General features: G+C 55.2%; 6 protein-coding genes across 6 annotated transcripts; 3 read left to right on the top strand and 3 right to left on the bottom strand.

Annotated features, from left to right (window-relative positions):
• Positions 1–2,096: 2,096 nt before the first annotated feature.
• Positions 2,097–4,623, bottom strand: VDBG_06515 (conserved hypothetical protein; the record flags this gene model as incomplete). The annotated part of the gene is made up of 6 exons (XM_003002907.1): positions 2,097–2,718; positions 2,773–3,677; positions 3,746–4,197; positions 4,255–4,313; positions 4,432–4,480; positions 4,544–4,623. The coding sequence occupies 6 exons, from the start codon at positions 4,621–4,623 to the stop codon at positions 2,197–2,199; spliced, it is 2,067 nt and encodes a 688-aa protein (XP_003002953.1).
• A 687-nt stretch (positions 4,624–5,310) lies between these two features.
• VDBG_06514 (sarcosine oxidase) lies at positions 5,311–6,757 on the bottom strand (the record flags this gene model as incomplete). The annotated part of the gene is made up of 3 exons (XM_003002906.1): positions 5,311–5,575; positions 5,644–5,887; positions 5,950–6,757. The coding sequence occupies 3 exons, from the start codon at positions 6,755–6,757 to the stop codon at positions 5,311–5,313; spliced, it is 1,317 nt and encodes a 438-aa protein (XP_003002952.1).
• Positions 6,758–8,331: 1,574 nt separating this feature from the next.
• On the top strand, positions 8,332–10,049 carry VDBG_06513 (naphthalene 1,2-dioxygenase subunit alpha; the record flags this gene model as incomplete). Its single annotated transcript, XM_003002905.1, has 2 exons — positions 8,332–9,376; positions 9,437–10,049. The coding sequence occupies 2 exons, from the start codon at positions 8,556–8,558 to the stop codon at positions 9,879–9,881; spliced, it is 1,266 nt and encodes a 421-aa protein (XP_003002951.1).
• Positions 10,050–10,154: 105 nt separating this feature from the next.
• On the bottom strand, positions 10,155–10,886 carry VDBG_06512 (predicted protein; the record flags this gene model as incomplete). Its single annotated transcript, XM_003002904.1, has 1 exon — positions 10,155–10,886. One exon carries the CDS (start codon positions 10,884–10,886, stop codon positions 10,155–10,157), a length of 732 nt encoding a protein of 243 aa, XP_003002950.1.
• A 1,788-nt stretch (positions 10,887–12,674) lies between these two features.
• VDBG_06511 (quinate permease) lies at positions 12,675–14,955 on the top strand (the record flags this gene model as incomplete). Its single annotated transcript, XM_003002903.1, has 10 exons — positions 12,675–12,879; positions 12,946–13,159; positions 13,219–13,281; positions 13,347–13,424; positions 13,485–13,914; positions 13,978–14,272; positions 14,336–14,401; positions 14,499–14,541; positions 14,587–14,725; positions 14,782–14,955. 10 exons carry the CDS (start codon positions 12,675–12,677, stop codon positions 14,953–14,955), a joined length of 1,707 nt encoding a protein of 568 aa, XP_003002949.1.
• A 1,115-nt stretch (positions 14,956–16,070) lies between these two features.
• Positions 16,071–17,100, top strand: VDBG_06510 (reticulon-4-interacting protein; the record flags this gene model as incomplete). The annotated part of the gene is made up of 2 exons (XM_003002902.1): positions 16,071–16,409; positions 16,468–17,100. The coding sequence occupies 2 exons, from the start codon at positions 16,071–16,073 to the stop codon at positions 17,098–17,100; spliced, it is 972 nt and encodes a 323-aa protein (XP_003002948.1).
• Between the last annotated feature and the right edge of the window lie 108 nt (positions 17,101–17,208).

The following is a 17,208-nucleotide window of genomic DNA, read 5'->3' as shown; positions in this document are numbered from 1 at the left end:
CGCAGGATGGGCAGGCTCGCGCTGTTCGGCGCCGGGTTCTTCGCCTGGAGCGCTGGCACGGGCGTCGTCTTGGCGTACTGGTGTGCCACTGGCTGCAACGGAATGGGCAGGCCGACCATGGCGCCGACTTCGACGCCCCAGAGGCCGGCGCACGAGATGACAATGTCGGCCGGAATGGTGCCGCCGCTCTTCGTGATGACGCCCGTGACGCGGCCGTCGTTTCGTTCGAACCCCGTCACCGGCGTCATGTCCAGGTACGTGACACCCGCCTTGCGCGTGCGCTCGACGAGAACCTGCACAGCCTTGGCGGCCAGAGCCAGCCCGTCGGAGGGGATGTGCAGACCGCCGAGGACGACATCGTCGCTCAGCAGCGGGTACAGCCTGCGGCAGGCCTCGGCGCTGATGAGGCTCGACTCGATGCCCCAGGACGACGCGTAGCCATATTTCCGCTTGAGGTCCTCGAGCCTCTCCGGCGTCTCGGCCACCTCCAGGCCGCCGACCTGGTGGAAGCAGCCGATCGAGAGCAGCTTCTCGACGGTGTAGCTGGCGAACGAGGTCAACGTCTTGGACGGGTTCGTCTGGAACACGAGCCCCGGCGCGTGCGATGTCGAGCCTCCCGGCATCTGCAGCGGGCCCTGCTCGACGACGGTGATGTTGGTCCATCCGCGCGCGACCAGCTCGTCGGCAATGTTGGTGCCGACGATGCCAGCGCCGATGATGACGACGCGCGGGGTGGCCATGGTCCGGTCAGCCGCGGTCCAATGCGTGAACGGGAGAATCGCAAAAAGGGGATCAGGTGTCTACGGTTTGAGAAAGAGATGGGTAGGCTGTTGGTTCATCAGAGAAAAGGGGGGCAGCAGAATCATTCTCATCCTCTCCTCAACGTATGAGGATTTGACTTATAAGTCGTCCGAGCATCATCAAATCCCATCGAGAACCCCGCCATCAAACTCTACCCGCTCCGACCAGTGACTTCATCCGCGTACCGCACTAGACAGCAGAGCCGCCCCCCTCCGCGTTGCTGATTGCCAGGCCACGGGGTGGTGGTAGGGGCAAACGTTTCGCTCGGGCGCAGCGTGCCGTCGAAAGGCAGGTCGTTTCGTATCGCATCGACTCCGGTCATGTGATCGGCTTCACACGCCGCCTCGCCCGCGCCGCGACGCCCGTTTCCCTCCCTCCCCGCCTCTCAAGTCAAAACAAGCACACAACAAACGAGACGTTTTGGGGGTTGTCTTCTCTAGCACCACGCTCCCCTTCAGGTATCCCAGATTCGGTCAAAGCTACGCCTCACTTGCTGGTGCAGGGAGACGTGGTCCTCGCCCCCTCCCCCCTTTCGCCGCCGCCAACGCCGCTCTGACACTATCCTCTTTCCATTTGGGCATCAATCTCGGGATCTTGGGGGGGGAGTCGGGGGCCGCTTTACCTCCCCCCCCCCCCCCTTTTTCCCCCTCCCTTTAAAAAAAGAACGGGACGGCTGTGTCCTCGTGGTGCAGGCAAGCCCCCTCCCCTGGCCATGTACCCCGCGCTCGCGGTCGAGACCTTATCAGGATCAGCTGGGATCGGTAACGACGAGGTGTGTCGTGGTGGGGCTCTCCTATCGGGCGCGGCGAGACGCCGACGTGGTGCATCACGATGGCGTCCTTCTCACGCACCTGATTGCATGCGTCAGCCATGGCCGCCGCGCCCGGTGTCGGCGGCCGGCACATGTTGGGGCCACGATAGTATGAGTCGGCAGGCATGACATGGCTGAGGGTCACGAGGGGGGGGAACTCGGGTGGAGAGGCACGGTTGATGAATGTGATGCGCAGAGGCATCATGGCTGCTCACCATATCTGGCGAGACTATGTAGCCTGCTCAGGAAGGAATGAGTATAGCATCGGAGTCGTACAGTGATGGGGCTTTGAGAAGTTATAACTTCTTCCAATGAGAGAACAAGTCGATAGTGGACGTGTTCCAACACGCCACTACTGTCTCGAAATGGAACAACCAGCTCGGTTGGGACATAGCCTGTCGACTGCCGGCGCTATACAAACCTTGCGGTACGACGTCTGGTGGATCAACTTGGAGGCGAGACGTCTTGTTTTCATAGCATAGTCTTTACGATGATGAAATTGATGGTACACACAATTAACAGTTTGGGGCTCCCTATATCCCAACGCCATCTCAAAGCCAAACCGAAATAAACCAACGCCGTCGCTAAAAGTGATTGAACATGATATTGTCAAAGTTTTCGTCCTCCCACCACGCATTTCCTGGCTCGGATTGGTTGTAGCCAATGTCTCCAATGCTGAAAAGCTGGGAAGAGTCCGCGTACAGCCACGGCGTGGTGTTGAAAGTCAGACTGTCAATCTGCTCCACGGTTGGCGGATCATAGGGCGCCACCTGTGGAGGATGCAGGCCGGGATTGACCGGTGCCTTGAATGACAAGGTCGGAGAGTCTTGCCCACCGTCGGCCGTGTTGATGGATATCTCGGGCGATGTTGCCACCACGATCTCAAGTGTAGAGTTCTCATCGTCTTCATCCTGCCGCAGGGCGGTTGTGAGCGAATCGGCCAGGAGGCCAGAAGTCGAGATGCCTTGGGCGTCGGTCGTCGAGTTGAACTGTAGAATTCTCCACATCAACGGCACGCTGAGATAAATTCTCGATGGCATCCAGTCTTCGACATCCATTGTTTCCGACCCAGCTGCGATGCGTGTCATTCTATCAAGGTCACGGTCCTGGGTCGTGTCAGTTGCAGTACCGAGGAAGATGCGGGAGCCACGTCAACGTACGAGGGCGCCGCAGGCAGCGGAACAAGGGATGAAGCTCTTCAGAAATCTCCTGCACTTGGCAAAGTCTGTGTTCGACTTGTGCTTCAACCTGGCCGCCGCCGCGCAGCAGTAATAAAGATGCACTGTTGCCGCAATGGCGGCGGCATGCCCGAAGAACGGGTCGACCAGAGCGACTTGTTTATCGACTACCATGTCGATCATCCGGACAATCCACGTGGCGTGAAGCAAGGCTTGCTCGGATGAACGTCTCCAAAAGGTGTTGGGGATGCCTAGGTTGGGGTTGTGCTGCGCTCCAATGATGTAGAGAAAGGGATGGTTGAGGACCGTGGGAATGACGTGGTACGTGAACTGTTCCTTCAGCCACGGCGCCCAATAGTCGCGGTTCATCTTGAGCTCCTCGACCTTGCGCTCATAAAACTTGACCGAGTCGTATCGATGACACATGGGGATCCTGTTCTCCGTCTCCATAAAGTCGGACAGAACCTTGGCATAGGTCGAATCGTGTCGCCAGGGCTCCTGCAGAATGTTGTGGGAGCAGTCGGACACGTATTTTCTGACCTGGCTCCAGACCCAGCCTAGGTGGACGCTGGTGTTCCAGATGCCCGGCTCGCTGGGCCTCGTGGTTCCGAGTTCGTCTTTTGGTAATGGCGGAACCTTCGACTTCGGTTCTTTTTGCTTCTCGCCCGTCGAGTGAAACGCCGGCTGCCAAATATCCGTCGGGACGCTCAAAAGGCCATCTTGTCGGCCGTAGGACTGTTCAAGAAGCTGAAGGCTCCAAAACAACCGCTTCTTTCGCTCCGTAATGGCGTCTCGAACCAGGTACACCGACTCCGTATCCAGCATGGCAGATCTACAAAGTTGGAATGCAAGACCCAGGTGAAACTGCCCAAGATGAACGTTCCCGTCTGGTCGTTGTCAGTGGTCGCCCGTCAAGGAGAGGTCAGTCAAAAAGGGGGAGGGCAGAGAAAAATACCTATAAATGCAGCATAGGACAAAAGACAGAGGCTTTCGATGGTCGTCAAATCGACAGACCCATTGGCGATGCGCAGCATGATCAGCGTCTTTGCGTTGTTGCCGTAGAGGTGGAGATGGTCGCATTTCTGAGAGAAGCGCGACGTCACAGCCAGGATGCTGCAGGCGAGCTCCTCCGGCAGAGAGCCATAATCCGAAACCTCGTCACGCTCAAAACACCAGATGGGCTGCCTGTGACAGAACTTGAAATAGAGGTTGATGCCGTTGGCCATGTCGGACCGCCCTGGCCGCAGGTTGGCCAGGTCCGGGTCGAACATGGTGGGAAATGGATTCGTCGTCGGGAAGTTGGCGGCGTCTCGCGGCGGCGGCGAGACGGAGAAGGACTCCTCGGGCGGCGACGTGCTTCCGTCCTCGTTTGCTTGTTGTTGGCCCTGGTACCTCGGATGCTTCGCCCTGTGAGCCGGGTCAGACCGCTTCAAACGCGTTGGCTTTTGGGTTGGTGGTCAGTACAGGGCTCCTCCGCTGAGGAGAAGATCCAGCTTCTCTTCGAGGCTCTGCAGCCTCTCATCCTGTGCAGCTGTCAGCCGGGTGTCACCACAAGAAGTTGAAGCAGCGTGAGATCAGTACCGAGCGTCCACCGGGCGATGGCTTGTTAGGGGGATAAGAGCAGGCCTGGCTCAGGCGAACGCAACTCGAGCATGACGGCTTCTCGCCCGGACACCGGGTCTTCTTGCGCCTGCGGAGGGGGCAGTCAGCTCGGCACCGCGACGGCGAACAGGTGGAATCAGAGACCACTGACCGGCAATTGAGACAGGCATGATAGGACCGCCGTTTACCTCGAGGAGCAGCAGCAGGCGCGGTGCCTCTCTCGGGCGACATGACGAAGGATCCCTCCCAAGGTGAAGGTCTTGGTTGAACGCTGGGGGGGGATGCCGAGAGATGGAGGGGGAAGGACATGTCCTTGTTAAGTAAGACTAGGACGAAAGGGTCGGTACCGACGCCGACCTTGCCCCAGCGAGGTTACGCTGGGCCCAAGGCAGTAACGCTCCCGCCACGACCCCGCAATGCCCGCAGTGCCTCCCCTACGATGCCTGCAGTGCCTGTAGTGCCTGCTGCAGTTGGTACCGATAAGACAGCTGTGGTGCTGTTCGCTAATACCGCGGGGTTCATTGGCCACGCAGTACTACCTACCTTCTAGGTGCCTAGGTACGTGCCTAGGTGCCTAGATAGGTGCCTAGGTACCTAGGGAGGTATCTATAGACTTACGCCCGAGTTACGTCACGTGCCCGTCCCCCTCCTTTCTCAGAGAACTCAGAGAAACGAAGGACATGGACCTAAACCGTATAAGTTGCTCCTTTCAAATGCTTGCCCGTTCCGTATTTCTCCTCTATCATAGGTACGTACCTGGCCCATAGAAGACAAAGACAAAGGCACCATTCCAGGGCAAATGCCATGTCGCTGCTGTCATGATTTGAAAGCACATCTGCTCCCCACGCTTTACCCCCCCCCCCTCCCTCATCCTCCCCTCCCAGGAGAACGCAATGCATGCAGAGCGAGTAAGGTTCATTACAACCTCGCTACGGGATCGACAAGCTCACTCATCTCCGAATTGGGATACTCGCAGTTGTCTGACGAATCAGGCCGTTCCCGGTCCCACGCCCACCTCTCCTTCAAGTCAGGGGAGAGCGAGTCCTCGAGCATCTGCACAATGTACTTGCCAAGCACGGGGAAGAACTTAAACCCATGGAACGAACCGCAGGTCGCAACGTACAAGCCCTTGGCTGCAGCGTGGGGTGAGATGATGAAATCGGAGCTCGTAGTGAATGCATCCCTGCCCAAAAGTTCAGCACGCCGACCTGGCGTTTCCTTGGGTAAGGGAGGGGGGGGGGGACGTCTTACCAGCAGATCCGGTGCTTGGTCATGTTCCAGGATTTGCTCTTCTCGCCATACCACAGGTTCCGCGCATCGGCCACATCTTCCTTCAGCCGCTTCGAGACTTTCCACTGGGAATAGTCTCTGGCTGCAGGAGGTGCCGACACGTGCCGACCAGGAACCACTTCGTGCGTGTTGGCGAAGATCTTGAGTCCCCACCACTTGAGCTCCCTGTCTTTGGTAGGAGGAAGACTGCCAACAAATGGCTTGCCTTTTTGGATAACGGTCAGCGGCGTGAACACATCGTTCCTGACGCGGTGCATTCGTTCTTACCATGCTGAGCAGTATACCCCTGAAAACCGACGGGCATGTCCACGTATGTCTTATAGTCTCGCTCGTCGAGCTGCGCCATGCCTGTCGTGATACCAGCGGCCAGGATCCGGTCACCGGCGCGGAGACTCGTCACACCGCTCCTCGCAGCGCTCAACTCCAACAGCTTGGGCGTGTAGGCCCCCGTGCACAGGATCACATGCGCAGCGCTGAGCACCTGTCCCGATGCCGTGACGATGCCCGTGCAGACGCCGTCGGGGCCCAGCTGCAGAGCCACCGTCTCGGCAGCAGCGTACCTGACGCCGAGCTCGATGGCCTTGCGGGTCACCGCCCGCAGGCAATCGCCGGCCGCCGCCCAGCCGCTCGCCCTGTTCACGAGCACCTCCGTGACGCCGTCGTAGTTGGCGTCCTCAAAGATGCCGTTGTACAGCTTGCGCGCCTCCGCGACCGGCAGCGCGATGATGTCGTCCTTGCGCCCGAGCCTGCGGTGGTGGTCAATGACGTTCTGCGCATAGTCGCTGCGGCAGTTCCAGTACACGCCCGTCTGGTGGAAAAAGGGCTTCCACAGCGGATCTGTCTTGAAAATGTCCTGCGCCTCCAGGGCCAGTTGGCAGTAGGTGAAGTTGTCGTAGTCGGCGCGCACGACCTTGTTCCAGTCCCAGGACGCCGCCACACGCTCCTCCGCATCATAGGCATCCCTGTCGACCAGGGTCACCGTTGCGTCGGGGTATTTCTGGATGAGATGATAGGCCGTCGATACCCCGAACACACCAGCCCCAACGATGAGATAGGACGCCGTGTTCGCGGCCATGCTGATCCTTGGGAGAGGGTGGGAGGGGGGAAAAAATGCAGGGGCAACAAAGAACTGGAGTAGATGCAGGAAAGCTCAACGCGAATGACGCGAAATGATGTATGCCAAAGGGCCCTCACTGACTTGCGATGCCCGATGAGTTTGCTGATACCGCCGTGATACCGCAGAGGGGGGGGGGGTGGGAGGAGGTCGGTCCAATTTAGGCCTGTGAATACGTCCGTGCCATGCCACGAGCGGCATGGTGGCTTATCTAGAGGCAAACTCGGCCCCTCGATCCCCCGCCTTTTCGAAAGCATCTACGTTCCGACATCGGGTGGGTGGCCGGCCGATGTCCGATCACGTGTATCAGTCTCCCGGGCCTCTGAAGTGTCCATTTGCATCTCGAAGCGTTATCTGGCTCTTTTTTGGCTCTTGCTATGATGATAGACAATCTAGACCATGACGATTCGGAAGTGACATGCTCTCGTTTCGTTGTGATGATCGGCTGCTAAATACACTAGCATCTCGGGTGGCTATGCATTCTACATGTGCCTTACCCGACATGGATATTTTGGGATGAAGAAGATACGAAGCACCATGGCATGTCAACGGGGTCCGTCTCAACCCCCCAACGTCCCCCCTCCTCTCCTCCCCCGCCGCACCCTCCTCATTGTTGATGCTTGACTCGCCGCTGCCAAGGCATCGTCACTCTTGGAACGCACAGGACGCGGGCAGCTCGGCCTTGTGACCGCTCACAGTCCCAGACGCGGCCACGTTGCACCGAAGGGAGCGCGGATTGTACGTAACATGATGGTGCCGAGAGATTCGAGGCGGCGAACGGGAGTCAAACATCCGCGAAGCCGACGCATCGTGACACCCGGTCTCATGGGACATGAACTCTATTACGCTTCCCGCATTTGGGGGGGAGGCCTTGGCGCGCGGCGGAAACTCTTTGGGGTTGAGTATGGGACCGCCCGTGGTCACGATGCGTCCCTGCCCAGGGTTAGAGAGTCCCGCCCCCCCCCCCCCCCTGCCTGCCACAACGACCGGCCGGTCCAGGCCCTGTCAGAGTTGGATCACCCCCGATTCAGGGTCCTGCAGCAGGATAAGCTCTTGCCAAGAGCTTAGGTTTACACCGAAAGCTTCATTTCTCTTGCGCGGGTGAACCGGCCGGATGAGGGAGAGCTGGGCCGACTTCACTTCATGACCCGTGATAGCTTGCATCGACTGACGGACCCGGAGCTGTAGTCATGCTGTGCTGTTGTGATGGAAGCACAGATCGTGATGCTTGGTCCGCGCTCGTCCGGAGGATTCCAAACGCCAGGCAAAGGGATCAGCACCAGGTGACGCATTCGATTCTAGATGGCCAAAACCAAGGAATATCAGGGGTTCGAGAGGGTGTGAGGCATAGCTGCATCTCACCTCAATCAGTCCGGTCAGTATGCGGCTGAAACAAGCCTCCGATAAACCGGCCGGCACACTGATCTCTAGGCCCGGTCACGTGAGCGGCAAACCGCCCGTGTAAGTGACCCCATGATAGTGAGCCAGGGGGGAGTCGTAACAAGTCATCGCGGTTTAGGGACTCCGAGAACATCGGCGGACGTGAGTTCGTGCCGGCGTCAGAGATACGAAGCTCGTGGCGCTCAGGTATGAGGGAGCAGGTAGAGACATATAGAAGGACGGCCACCTTCAATACGGAGTGTGGGAGGAAGCAGAACTAGCACTATGATCAACTTGTAATCATATCCAAAATCGCTATCTCCATTATCATTATATCACTACAGCAACTCTCTATAATTACAGACACTGTTTTGTTGCCATGTCGCTCCTCAAAAGGTACCTTGGGCTCGCCGGTGCTGCTCCCGCCCAAGACCCCAAAGCCCCCGTCAGGGCACTACCAGCATCATGGTACACGTCCCAGGATATGTACGAGCTTGAGCGCCGTGCAATCTTCTCCAGAAAGTGGCTCCTCACAACGCACAAGTCTCGACTTCCCAACCCTGGAGATTGGGTCAAGTACGATGTGGCGGGCTACTCCTTCATTGTGGTCCAGGACCGCAAGGGCAAGATCAACGCTTTCCACAATGTTTGCCGACACCGGGCCTTCCCTGTGGTCACGAGCACCCACGGCAACAGCTTCATCTTCTCGTGCAAGTACCACGGATGGTCCTATGGTCTTAGCGGAAACCTCGCCAAGGCCCCGGGGTACCAGGACCTCGAGGGGTTCGACAAGTCCAAGAATGGCCTGTTTCCCATCCACGTGCATCTCGACAAGAATGGATTCATCTGGCTGAATTTGGATGCGGGCGAGACACCCGAGATTCCGTGGGGTGAAGACTTTGAAGGAGTCGACGAGCAGCAGAGGTTCGAGCACTACAATTTCGAAGACTACGTGTACGACCACACGTGGGAGATGGAGGGTGAATACAACTGGAAGATCCTGGCAGACAACTACAACGAGTGCTACCACTGCCCTCAAGCACACCCCGACATCCCGTCAATCGCAGATCTCAACTCCTACTACGTTCAGACGAAGGCCTCCCACATCCAGCACTTCGGCCAGCCCACCGAGGAACAGATCGCGAAGGGCTTTCGTGTGGCGGCAACGTACTTCTGGCCCAACGCATCCATGAATGTTTCGTAAGTTATCATCCGCTCGGCGCTTCATTCGCCTAGAATCCTTGCTAACCAAGATCTCAGACCGCACTTCTTCTTTATCCAACGCTTCATGCCCAGCGGCCCCACCAAGTCCGTCATGAAGTATGAAGTATTCCGGAACAAGAATTCGAGCGACGAGGATTTTGGCGTGATCAACGACATGTACAAGCGAATCATGTCCGAGGACAAGTATCTCTGTCTCAACTCACAGAAGAACCTTAACGCCGGCATCTTTGTCAACGGCGAGCTTCACCCCGAGCTAGAAAAGGGACCACTATTCTTCCAGAGGACTGTTCGTGAGGTCATGACAGCACACTTTGAGAAGGAGCAGCTTCTTGGCGAAGAAATCTGGCCCGCTCAGCAGCGTGTGCCCAAGTCGGCGACAGCCAGTCAGGCCGACACCAACTTTTGTTCGGCAGTCGACTGTTGCAGGAAGACCAAGATTACCGAGAAGAAGCAAACCATGGCTGAGGCGCTTGCATTTTAGAGACGGCTGAGATGCGCATCGATCTTTGCCGCTAGCGGGAGTAGATCACCTACACTTCGATGACTTTTATGGCGATGATTTGGGACTTTAGGATTTTACGCAAATTGCCAACATTTATTAGCGTTCATAGCATGCAACCTTGGGAATGATGAACTATCTACACAAGCTATTGCTGGTTCCAGCGATCGTCGACGATATCGTTCTTACTTGTCTGCAGTCACTCTGCCACCATGTTTAGTTATGGGTGCTTTCACCCCTTCGCTCCTTTACCCATCACATCACCATTCGCGACAATATGAACATGCAGCCAACGACGCTTGCCATGTTTATCTTTGACACTCGTGTCAAAGACCCTGGTGACGGAGCTTCAGTAGGCTGCTGCGCAGCACCCTCACTCTCTGTCGTTGACGGTTCATTCGCTGTACTCGAGAGGCGGGCACTCGCTGTTGTGTCCAAAATTTGAGTGGTTGTCCCAGTTTTCGAGGACGTTGGTGAAGATTGAGGCTCTTCGATAGATGAACTCCAGTCCGGAAAGTCTCTCCCGTACCCATAATCGGAGTAGACTTTCGTTTGCCACGCCCCGGTAGGTGTGCTAGCAAAGGTCGTCGGAGCAGGGACACCGGCCGCTGTAACTGTGGCGCAAACGACCTCCCCGTCGTGTCGGTACCCAGACGTGTCCTCACCTTCGGGGAAATCATTAAGACACATGAAGTGCTCTGAGAAGGAGTAGGGGTACTTGTCGTTCGACGCATCCAACTCGGGGTCGACGAGGCAGACTACGGCGCAGGACATTGGATAGAAGGGGTGATCCTGCGCCACAGGCTCGGTAATGTTGTAGACCTCGCCGGAACAGCATTTCGCGAAGTTGGTGGAGCTGTAGTAGCCAATCGGCGGGCTCTTGCAGACGAAGCCAGATATGTTTTCAGGCCACTCGTTCCACGTGTTGGATGGGTTGATGAGATTGTAGGAGGGTGAGCCTGTGCAGGCCGGCGCAGGACTATCCATGCTGCTCTGGGTTTAACTTGATTGTGACGTCGTGCGAACTTAGATGCGTGCGTAGCTCAATGAAGTTCGCATGTTATGATGACAGTAACGAGCTGAGGTCACTTTTTTGCACGCTGACTAAATAGATTTTGGCATGGGATATTGCGGCGCAGCAGAATAATCTGATCCTTCGGCGATAAGCCCCCGTGCGCGTCACCAGGCTGTTGAGCAATGGCATGCCCTCCATCGATGACAAGTTCAGCGTGACTTCGTATAGAGCCTCACGATATTTCAGGTTCTGAGGAAACGAGAAGCCATTTCTTCATGTTTAGGAACTTCTGAAATTGTACCGGGGTTTGTCATCAGGTTGATCCTCCACAGAGCCTGGTGGTTCTCCACCACTTCCGTTGCAACGGTCAACCTCTTGACAGCCATATTGTCTCCACCATGTACCTGACATGCTTCCATGTCGTCCTATATTTAAAGTGACCAGGGACCGAATCAAGGTACACGAGCCTGAAGCAAGTGACCGATTAGAATGTGCGTTGTTGTGCTTGCCAAGAGTCAATCGATGCAACAAATCCGAATGAAAGTCATGTGCGTAGCTACAACCAACAATTTATCAAATAGTTCCTAAAATCCAGCCATATATGGCCAGCCACTGCTCGGATGTTCCGACGGCAATGCACATGCTTCACCAAATCCCAATGATAACCTCTCCACCGACTCTCCGTCTACTGATGGTCGTGTCCCGGCTTACATTCTCTAATCCCAGACTCCAATAGCATAAGCGCACGAATCCCCGCCTTTTCTGTGTCCCGTGCTTTATCGGAAAAGGGACATCGGCATTCAAGTACCATGTAAGCCGATGTGCTCTGCCAAAAGTGTCTGTGCAAACCACACCAACCCCAACGCCCAAAAGTGTCAGGTAGGGCTGTTTCCACTTGACTGCATATCCCGAAGAATTCGTGGGGTCCGGCACATTTCCCCCTCCGGCTAAATCCTATCGTGCTTGAATGAGCGTCGGGCGCCTTTCGTAGCATTGATCTGCACGACCTCATGCCGAGCCTCTCATTTTGCCGATGATGTCGCACGAGCATAGGCAGGTAGTCAGGCATGGCGGAGCTCACTCAGTCTATGCGGACACCGACGTGTCATTACCTCTCGTATGCAGTGATGTGGATGGTCAGAAGACTAGAGATACAGGATGGATTGGATCGAGGTGTTCGTTACTAATGCCATTCAGAGAGGACTGTGTGCTATGTCTTACGCAAAGTACCTGATACTTAGTTAGGAACTCATCAGGTCAATATTTGATCCATTTAGAACAATGAAGAAGTCTGTCCTGAAATGGTGATGGATTCACCCTGGATAGCCACCCACTGTATTCTTAGGAGCGGAACATTTGGGCATAGAGAACTTTTAGGGAGGAAAGCTAAAAAGGTATCGGGGATCGGTTCCATGTATTACTTTTCTACCGCTCACGTCGGGTGCGCAGCGTGTTCCGGTACCTCCTCCGCTGCCCGCACTTAAAACCCCACAACCTAACTGGACACGACGGACCGATCCCGGCTTACACCCGGGCGCATGTATTGCTCATCTCCTGATGTCTACAGGTGCGCCGATCAACAGCCGGCACAAAGCTAACGTCTGTTATAAGAAGAAGCTTACATCCAGCTCACGCTGTCTGAAGTGAGCGCAGAACTAGAATCTCGTTTCACCTGTGACTCATCTTTGTTCATTTAACAGTCAAAAGCCCCTGGCCATCGCCATTTCACTAGAAACCCCGGTTCATACGCAAATTCTACGATGGGCGGTGCTCTCGGCGGCAATGCCGCGTACGATGCAGCGTTGGAGCGGCGACAGGCGCTCATGGGAGCCAGCGGCGCCAGAGCTCTCGTCAAGAACTTCAAGGTGGCCCGCATTGCAGCTTTCGCGTGCATCGGAGGAGTTCTTTACGGCTATAATCAGGGCATGTTCTCGGGAATCTTGGCCATGCCATCTTTTGGGAAACGTATGTTGCCCACTGTCTCATAAGTAGAATGGACGTTGTCGACTGATTCTTGGTATTTCTGTATAGATATGGATGGCTACATCGATAATCCTACTCTCAAAGGCTGGTTGACTGCAATTCTGGAACTCGGGGCTTGGTTCGGCACCCTGCTTTCTGGTTTTGTGGCCGAAGTCTTCTCGCGAAAGTATGGTGTTCTGGTTGCGACCGCGGTCTTCATGCTCGGAGTCATCATCCAGATCACTTCAATTACTGGCGGCCACGAATCAATCCTGGCAGGTCGGTTTATCACGCAAGTACTCAAATGACTGAGTCTTTTCTTCTGTTGCTAACATGATGCAGGGGTATGGGCGTGGGAAGTCTTTCAATGATTGTGCCGCTGTACAATTCAGAGTGCGCACCTCCGTAAGCTTATTTCCCCCGCTTCTCACAACGAACCAGGTCATTTAATCATCATCGTTATGAGACAGTGAGGTCCGTGGAGCTCTTGTTGCCTTGCAGCAGCTCGCTATCACATTTGGAATCATGATCAGTTTCTGGATCGATTAGTAGGTTGCCCTCAGAAAGACACTCGCAACACGATGAAGTCAACTAACACAGAGCCACAGCGGGTGCAATTACATTGGAGGAACAGAAGAGGAGACTCAGTCAGACGCTGCGTGGTTAGTTCCAATCTGTCTCCAGCTCGGACCAGCCATTGTGCTCTTTGTTGGAATGATGTGGATGCCTTTCTCGCCAAGGTGGCTGATCCACCATGATCGTGAAGACGAGGCCCGAGACGTCCTTGCCAACCTCCGAGACTTACCTCACGATCATGAACTCATTCAACTCGAGTTCCTTGAAATCAAGGCACAGTCCTTGTTTGAAAAGCGAAGCATCGCCGAGCACTTTCCTCACCTGCAAGAACAAACGGCGTGGAACATTTTCAAACTGCAATTTGTCTCCATCAAGAGTTTGTTCACTTCCAGAGCAATGTTCAAACGTGTCATAGTTGCTTGCCTCGTCATGCTGTTCCAGCAGTGGTCTGGAATCAATGCTGTGAGCCGATCCAGCCTTGCCAGCCATTTCTTCATCGAGTCGAGACTGATGGTGCGGCTCTAGGTGCTTTACTACGCTCCTCAGATTTTCGAACAGCTCGGCCTTAGTGAGAACACGACAAGCTTACTAGCAACCGGTGTCGTCGGTGTCGCCATGTTCATAGCTACAATCCCGGCAGTCTTGTGGATTGACCGAGTGGGCCGGAAGCCGGTCCTGACCGTTGGGGCTATCGGTATGGGTACTTGCCACATCATCATTGCGATAATCCTGGCCAAGAACATCGACAATTTCCATAACGCCCCGGCGGCGGGCTGGGCTGCTGTGTGCATGGTGTGGCTGTTCGTGATCCACTTCGGCTGTGAGACTCCCTCCAGTGAGACATCAGGGCTCAACCGTGTTGCTGACCCAATGGGCTATCCAGATTCTTGGGGACCCTGTGCTTGGATCATTGTTGCTGAAATCTGGCCGCTGAGCACTCGTCCTTACGGTGTGTCGTTGGGAGCTTCCAGTAACTGGATGTGAGTCAACGACCGCATTGTTGAAATGGCCACAATTGATGGTGTTGGGCTAACGGGGACTTTTAGGAATAACTTCATGTAAGCCATTTCATATGACAGAGACCTATAGGTACGGTAAAATGGCACGTCTAGATACTGACAACACCGTCTGCAGTGTCGGCCAGGTCACCCCAGACATGCTCGTTGGCATCACATACGGTACTTACATCATATTCGGCCTTCTCATATATACTGGCGCAGCATTCGTCTGGTTCTTCGTTCCGGAGACCAAGCGGCTTTCGCTGGAGGAAATGGTATACTTTGAGAACCCCTGCCGCTACTTCATGCCTTCAGCGCTGACTCCCACTAGGATCTGGTCTTCGGCTCTGAGGGAACCGCACAAGCGGACTTTGAGCGTATGGCGGAGATTAATCGTGACATTGGTCTTACGGCACTACTCGAGCGAGACCACCATGGCTCGGCAGCCATCGGCGAAGAGCTCGAGAAGCCGAAAATCGACTCCGTCAATCATGAGCGAGTATAGGCAAAGACTTTAGGTTTGAAGCTCCCAGATCCGACGTAAGCTGTCTCAAAGTGGAAAAAGAATGAGCACTTCCACTTGACGACCCTTGTTCATGCGCCCTTTCAGTGTTGTCACAGAAGTACAAACTCGTTGTCACAGGACGCTAAACCTAGAATGTCACGAGACTTGGTAGTATGTAAGCAGCTGAAATTATGTATGAAGCTTGAAATACCATAATCCAGAGTCGCTTAACATGAAGCATACACCCGTATAATTTGAGACAAAAGATTTGGTTCCTGTCTAGTCTCTACTTATTTGTGATGCGCACCGTGACAAGATGTACGGGAATGCCAAGCTGCCAGCGTCAGCACTTGGCGGCTTCCCGCATCAGCAATACAGGGGACTTGACGTTCATGCATGTCAGATCGGGACTTAACCCTATAACAACGTCTTCCAAAAGCATGACGATGTGCTTTTTAATCTATCAATATATGTCTCCTACAACTCGCCATGTACAACCTTTGAACACTCATGATTTTTAACTAGTGCAGCAGAGGAAAATGGCCCACACCCACCCACTCATGAATTACGAGTCAGGCGCGTGCGACGTTCCTCAAGGGCGGTCTTTGTAGTTTGTCGCTCAGTCTGGGCTCGACACAGCACCAATACTGGCACATGGCAACATTCGGAAGACCAGAGGATGCTGAAAACATTCGATTGCGCTACTCTTATCACCGTGCGCAGCGGTAGATACGGCCTGACCAGAATCGTCTTCCGACAGAAGAAGGGAGCCATACTGCTGGTATGTGGGTGTGGCCGTGTCTTGATCGATTCCGTCCCCCGATGGCAGAAAGCAGCTTAGTGCAGCCCCGGAATCGGCATACTAGGCCCATGACGTGGATGGAATTGGGAGAGTTCGTGCCAATAAGTACGCATTCCGTGGGAAGCTTCGCCGGGCCCCCCATCGGGGTAGAAACTTTATTTCAAAAAGTGATATCATCGCATCCTCAAGCTACCTTGGACGACTCTGGAGTTCCCTGAACCCTCATTGATATCTACAGAGCCATCCTACCTCCAGGGCATTCTTCGGTCAGTTCGTTCACATCACCAATCTCAACACATCAACTCGCTGCAAAATGGCTACCCAAGACACTCCTCAGATGCGCGTCTATCAGATTGACGCCCCTGGGCCAATCGCCAACATGAAACTGGTGACGGTACCACGTCCATCAGAGACCCTCGAAAAGGAACACATTCTCGTCAAGGTTATCGTGGCCGGCATCAACCCGGCTGATTACAAGCTCCCCGAGCTCGGCATCTTATCCAAGGCCAAGCTCTCGTACCCAATCTGCCCCGGCATGGATTTTGCTGGTCAGGTCGTCGCCGTCGGCGAGGGTGTGCCGGACATCAAGGTGGGCGATAACGTCCTCGGTCGCATGGGTCCTCTCAAGTGGGCCGGCTCGCTCTCGGAATATGTGGGTCAGTCCCTACGACGGAGTTGCCACGTTGCCAAAGAATGTATCGCTCGACCAGGCCGGCGCCGCCGGCACTGCGGCCCTGACAGCTTACCAGACCATCGCGCCGTACGCAAAGGCCGGCGATAAGGTCTTCATCAACGGTGGTTCCGGAGGCACTGGCACATATGGTATCCAGATCGCCAAGGCCATCGGCTGCCACGTCACCGTGTCTTGTTCGACATCCAAAGCTGCTTTGTGTAAGGAGCTCGGCGCCGATGAGATCATTGACTACAAGACGACAAATGTGACGGCCAAGTTGCGGGAGATCGGCCCCGTCTTCTCTGTCATCGTTGACAATGTTGGCGACTCGCCGCCCGACCTCTTTAGCGCCTCGGACGCGATCCTGCTGCCAAGCGGACACTACAAGTTTGTTGGCGGCCACTTTTCCTTCCAGATGGCGACCCACCTTGCCTCGGGACTGTTACTGCCCAAGTTCTTGGGAGGTGTGAGCCACAAGTTCGAGGCGTTCATGACGAAGAACTCGCACGAGGACCTCGCGCAGCTGGCGACGTGGATGGGTGAAGGTAAAGTGAAGACGGTGGTGGACTCGGCTTTTGGGTTTGAGCAGGTCTACGAGGCTTTTGAGAAGCTCAAAGTTGGGTCAGCAGCAGGGAAAATCGTGGTTCACGTCCAGGAGAACAAGACGTAATGCGGGTGCACCTCTTTTGGGTTTGAAGAATGTAATGAAGGCCTTGTTAATTCATTAAGCTGATCTTGTTCATGTTATGCTTCCGAAAAACAGTCCATCTCAATTCAC

This window comes from Verticillium alfalfae, genomic scaffold, assembly GCF_000150825.1.
Source record: "Verticillium alfalfae VaMs.102 supercont1.8 genomic scaffold, whole genome shotgun sequence".
Lineage (NCBI taxonomy): Eukaryota > Fungi > Ascomycota > Sordariomycetes > Glomerellales > Plectosphaerellaceae > Verticillium > Verticillium alfalfae.
This window is presented reverse-complemented; position numbering and strand designations above follow the sequence as displayed.